Raw genomic sequence first — 5,191 nt, 5'->3', positions numbered from 1 at the left:
AGGCAGAAGGGGGCACGGGGTGGGGGAAGGGGGACCTGGAGCGCAGTGGCCTCTGGGGGGAGGGCAGCCCCAAAGGGAGCCCCACTGTGAGGGAGGTCTCGGCCATGTGCCATGGTGCACGCAGTCTGCCAGGGGCCGTCAGCCCAGGCTCGAGGCGGGACCGGGGCCTTCAGGAGGCTTAAGAGTCAGCAGGGAATTGCATGGAAGACGGCAGATGAGAGCAGGCAGACAGGAAGTCAGGGGGCGAAGGGAAGCCGAGGCGCTTGTGAGTTGAGGGGCTCGGGCTGCAGGCGCAGAAGGGAGGCCCTCGGCTGCACTGCACCCCGGCTGTGTCCCCATCAGGCCAGGAGACGCCCCCCCAGATCCACAGCCCTCCCTGCGAGGCCTGGGGAGGGCTCACCCCCGGGCGACCTCCCCTTCCTACCCCAACCCCAGGCCCAGGTTCCCCCTCGGAACCTCCTTGCCCCGGGCTCCCGGGGAGACGAGGCACCTCTCCAGCACCCCCGGACGTCCTCTGACTTTCCTGGCTCTGGTTGCTCTTGGGCACCACTCCCCGGCCCCCAAGCAGAGCTGTGTTTGCCAAGAAGGTGGTGCTGGCAGAGCGCCCGCCCCACGTTCCCACTGGACGGCCAGGCAGTCGCTGCTGGGACACACAGCACGTGAGGGCCGAGGAGAAAGGCAGACAGCGCCTGAGCCACGGAGGCTCCCAGAGGGACGCCGCGACTCTTCCCGTGGCGCTGCTGCCCTGGCTGACCCCGTCCCGGGGACCCCGGGCTCTGTCCTGCCAGAGCAGCCTCAATCCCCACCCGGGTCCTTACCTCAGACTTCACAGACGTGTGTCAGACGGGACGCAAGGCCCCTGCCCTCCCTGAGTAGGAGACACGCAGAGTGTGTTTCTGGGACTGAAGACAGAGCGGGTGAACGCAGCCGCAGGCCAAGCAAGGGGCAGAACCGATTCTGAAAGTGAATGCAGGAAGGACAGCTGCCCGGTTATGATATATCAAAGCGGAGCGTGGAGGGGCCCAAGGTGTCAGGTTTTTGGGTGGGAGCCTCGCCCATCATTTGGGGCAACACTGAGCAGACGTCAATGTTAAGGTGAGCACCTCCCAGAGCTGAGGTCTGGGGCGCTGGAATCCCTTGGGGGTCCCGGGGGCCCTCGTTCCCGGAGGGCACAGAGACGGTCTCCAGCCTGGCCTGTGCACGTCACGCTCTTATCGTGGAGCAATTTCAACTTTGGCAGAGAGAGGGCGAGCCGTGGGCTCCAGAATGACACCTGAAGCCAGGGGATGGCCATGCAGGCTGGAGGGTGGGCGCCCTCCTGGACGGGGGTGACAGGGTTGGGTTCCAGTCACACCAGTGGCCGACGCTCTGGGGCAGTGCCTGGGGAGGTGCCCGGCTCTCTCACGTGCTGCCTGTGTGCGTCAACCATCAGGCTCCAGCTTCTCCTTCGCTAGAACGGGGAGAATGACAACGCCTGGATTTTAGGACTGTTTGGGATTAAATGAGATAATCCCGGAACAGTCAGTGTTGGCCGGTCATAGTAACTGTTGGCTGATATCATTGTTTAGAAGGTGACAGAAGGTGCTGGAAGCTGAGAGTGCAGTGGGGTATGGGATGAATGAGGGCCTGCCTCTCAGAAGGCTTGGGCGCCGAGGAGGGACACGGGCAGGTCATTACATTTAAACAGCATGAGTGCTGAAATGGGACGGCCGACGGTGCTGCAGGCAGCCAGGAAGGCTTGGTGGGCGAGGCCCCTGAACAACAGCCCAGATTCCCCAGGCAGAGCAGGGCCTCCCAGATGGACAGGGCGTTCCGACGGGAGGGTCCGACCGCGGGGAGGGGCGGCGGGTGCAGGGCAGCCTGGGGACGGGGGCTATGTGGGAGCCTGGGCCTCACTCCTGGCTAACGCTGAGCCCGCTGAGGGCGCAGAGCAGGGGACGGCAAGGCCCCTGCTTACAGTAGACGTGGCCTGACGGGCTGCGGCCGGAAGTAGGGAGACCAGTTAGGAGGAAAGGAAGAGATTGGAATTTCTCAGAAGAAAGGCTGAGCCATTCCGTGATCGCCTTGTCATAGTTAGGAAAATACTGGACAATCAGAAGTGGCTTACTCCTGAACCAGGGCAGCGTGGCATATAGATGTGCGCTCACACACACACACACACACACACACACACACACACACACACACACACACACACACACACACAGTCTACAACGGGAAATAGCAGTAAAGAGCTAACCACTGCGTGGGACTTCCCTGGTGTCCAGTGGGTAAGGCTCTGCACTCGGGGAACTAGATCCCGCATGCGTGCCGCAACGAGTATCCTGTGTGCCGCGACTGAGACCTGGCGCGGCCAAAATAAATAAATTAATTAATTAATTTTTTAAAAAGAGCTTACCACTGTGTAAATAACAGCTTATGTGTGCTTTGGGCCCGGCCCTGAAGAGGCCGGAGGTTTTCGTGTTTGTTTGTTTAAAGTAGACATGTTATATGTTTACAATATCGCCATTATTTGAGTGTAGGGAGATGGTGAGGTCGACATGGTGCTCATGGTGAGATGGGATTCAGAGCTGTTGCAGTAACAGCAACCGCGATCAGAACAACAGCCGTCACTAGTTGAGCAACTTCCGTGTGCCAGACGTCGGACCTACGCTGGTCGTTAACGTTCCCACCTTACAGGTGGGGAGACTGAGGCCTGGGACCACGGTCAGGGGTCAGGTTAGCGGCAGGGTGGCACCAGCACTCAGGGTCTCCTCTTTGGGCCCGGCACCCTTAGCCTTGCCCACAGCGTCCTGTCCCCACAGGAGCCGTTCCCAGACCAGCACCCTCCCTGGCGGAAGGAGAGCCAGCCGGCGCCCGGTCAGAGGTCGAGCCCTGACTGATCCAGCACGGCAAATATCGACTCCTGGTCCCAGACACCAGCTGGGGCCACGTGGGACCATCACCTCCAGACTGCTGGTGGCGGGGGGCCTGCGGGGACACAGATGGTGGCTGCCCTCCAGGAAGGGAGATGGTTTGGGGAGAGAATCCCTGCTTCACATGACTTCTGTCCATCGCACAGGTCCTGAGTGCTCGCTGAGTGAGCTTCTGTCCACTCTGAGCAGCCTAGGCTCTGGCCAGAAGCCCCTGAGCACCTCGGGTGCATGGTCTCAACGTTAGCGCAAGGGATCTGCGGGGAACAACCTCCCACCCGTTTCTGCGTGTTTGCCCTTGGGCTCTGGTGGGACATGTCACCTGACACTTCCGGATAAAGTTTTGACTTCCACTCACCACCTGTGACAAGACCCTCTCTGATCCTGAGTCCCGGGCCTCGGCGGGGAATCATGGAGCCAGACACCCTGGCCACCACCCAGAGCAGCCAGTTGCCCCCCAAGCATCATTCCTGCCTTCAAACCGCATAGGGGAGCTGGGGCCTCTCGCTGTAGAAGAGAGAGGAGCTGTTGGCTGGGAAGTCTGCATCCTCCAACAGAACGCCCTTCTGCAGACATGCCTGCCTCAGCTCCTCCAAGCTCTGGCCCGAGGAGTGGGTGATGCGGGCATCCTTGGGGGCGGGGGGCTCCTGAGGTCCTGGGGCCCGGTAGAGGTAAGGCATGGCTGTCCTCGGGCCAGCGGACTCGGGGTCAGTGATGGTGGGGAGAGGGGAGATGCAGGTGCCAGTCAAAAGGAACCACTGAGGCAACACTGGGCTAAGTGGACCTTGGCCTCCGCCTGCTTTCCTGGGAACCTCCCTGTTAGACGGAAACGGGGCACACCCTGACGGCAAACTGTCACAGAGCCCTCTGCCCACCCAGGGGATCCTGTAGCGCAGCGGGAGCTCTGAGGCTGAGCCGGGTTTGGGCGGAGACAGCGCTCTCTGCTTAATGCACGGGGGAGCCCGGTGGGAGAGAGAGGGTGGCTTTATGGCAAAAGAGCACAAGATACCAAACTGGTCCCGGAGGTGGCAGGCAGCGTGGGCTTTGCTGTGGGGAGAGGGCACAGGGTGATCTTCAACCACCTCAAATCAGAGAGTCGCCTTGTTCTGTAGTTGGCAGAGAACTTAGTGAATTGCAATAATCCATGTTGCATGGACAGCTTTCTCACAGCCTCCCATTTTGATTTAGAGCAGAGTTGGCAAACTTTGTCTGTAAAGAACCAGATAGTAAATCTTCCCGGCTTCGTGGGACGTGTGGTCTGTGTTGCAGCTACTCAGCTTTGGGTTGTAGAGCAAAACAGCCACGATGCTGCGCGAACCAAACAGCGAGGCTGTGCCCCATCCAACTCTACTTACAAAAGCAGAAGAGCTGGATGGCTCTGACCCCCGACATGGGTGCACTCACAGGGGACATCCGCCCCTCCTCCAGGGCAAGGATGCCTCTGTCTCCATCCTTCCTGGCAGCTGGTCTTGGAAAACAGTTGCAGAAGCAGACATCATATTAATGAAATTCCTTGCCCTGCCAAACTCTACAAACAGGCTGTCACGTTTGAGAAGAAATGATGTTCTGGAGCAGCAGTTTAATAAAATTCTGAGCGGCCGCGTGAAGCCCCGGGGCTTCTAGGGGCTTCACCGTGGAGTCAAGGGGTCTGGAGTTAATAGGTGTGGTTAGAAGCCTGTGGCCTGAGTTTTCACACGACCCCCAATTCCCAGGAACGTTCACTTGCCTCCACATACTTTCTGTCCAGAGAATCCTGCATATGGTCTACAGGGATGTACAGACACTGAAGTTGGGGTTGGACTCCTAGATTTGCCTGGGGTGACCTTGGGCAGGGCCTCTTTGCCCCGGTTCCTCAGTGACTTGGATGACGGGCAACTGTGAGGGCCGCGAGGGGTGGCTGGGAACAAACAGCCAGCAGGGTCCACGGGCCGGGTCAGGAGCCGCAGGTGCCTCCTTCCCTGTGCTGTCTGTCCCCTGCCCTGCCCTAGACACCGGATCTCAGAGCCCCCTTCCTGAGCCTCTTTTGCCGCCTCTAGTAAAGGCTTCTTATGTTTCTTTGACCACACCATAAAGGATTCTGGAATAATTCTCCGCCAGAGGCAGTGGAGCTGTCGGCATCTTGTAAGACAGCTCTGTTCCAGGTGATTAAGGAGAGCAGCCAGGGAGACAGGTGCAGCAGCGTGAGGCCCATCCATTTCTGTGACGCCCTGCTCGGGGAAATGATCTCCAGCAAGGGCCATCCATCTCTGTGACGCTCTGCTCAGGGAAATGATCCCCAG

General features: G+C 59.5%; 1 protein-coding gene across 1 annotated transcript in view; it reads right to left on the bottom strand.

Annotated features, from left to right (window-relative positions):
- The window catches only part of CAPN9 (calpain 9), a 24,007-nt gene extending 20,415 nt beyond the window's left edge, over positions 1–3,592 (bottom strand). The window contains 2 exon segments of the mRNA XM_024765620.1: positions 1,715–1,860; positions 3,395–3,592. Of these exon segments, the coding sequence (XP_024621388.1) occupies positions 1,715–1,860; positions 3,395–3,592 (344 nt within the window).
- Between the last annotated feature and the right edge of the window lie 1,599 nt (positions 3,593–5,191).

This window comes from Neophocaena asiaeorientalis, unplaced genomic scaffold (assembly GCF_003031525.2).
Source record: "Neophocaena asiaeorientalis asiaeorientalis breed wild unplaced genomic scaffold, Neophocaena_asiaeorientalis_V1.1 scaffold369, whole genome shotgun sequence".
NCBI lineage: Eukaryota > Metazoa > Chordata > Mammalia > Artiodactyla > Phocoenidae > Neophocaena > Neophocaena asiaeorientalis.
Note: the sequence above shows the minus strand (reverse complement) of the source record. Positions and strands in the feature narration are given on the sequence as shown.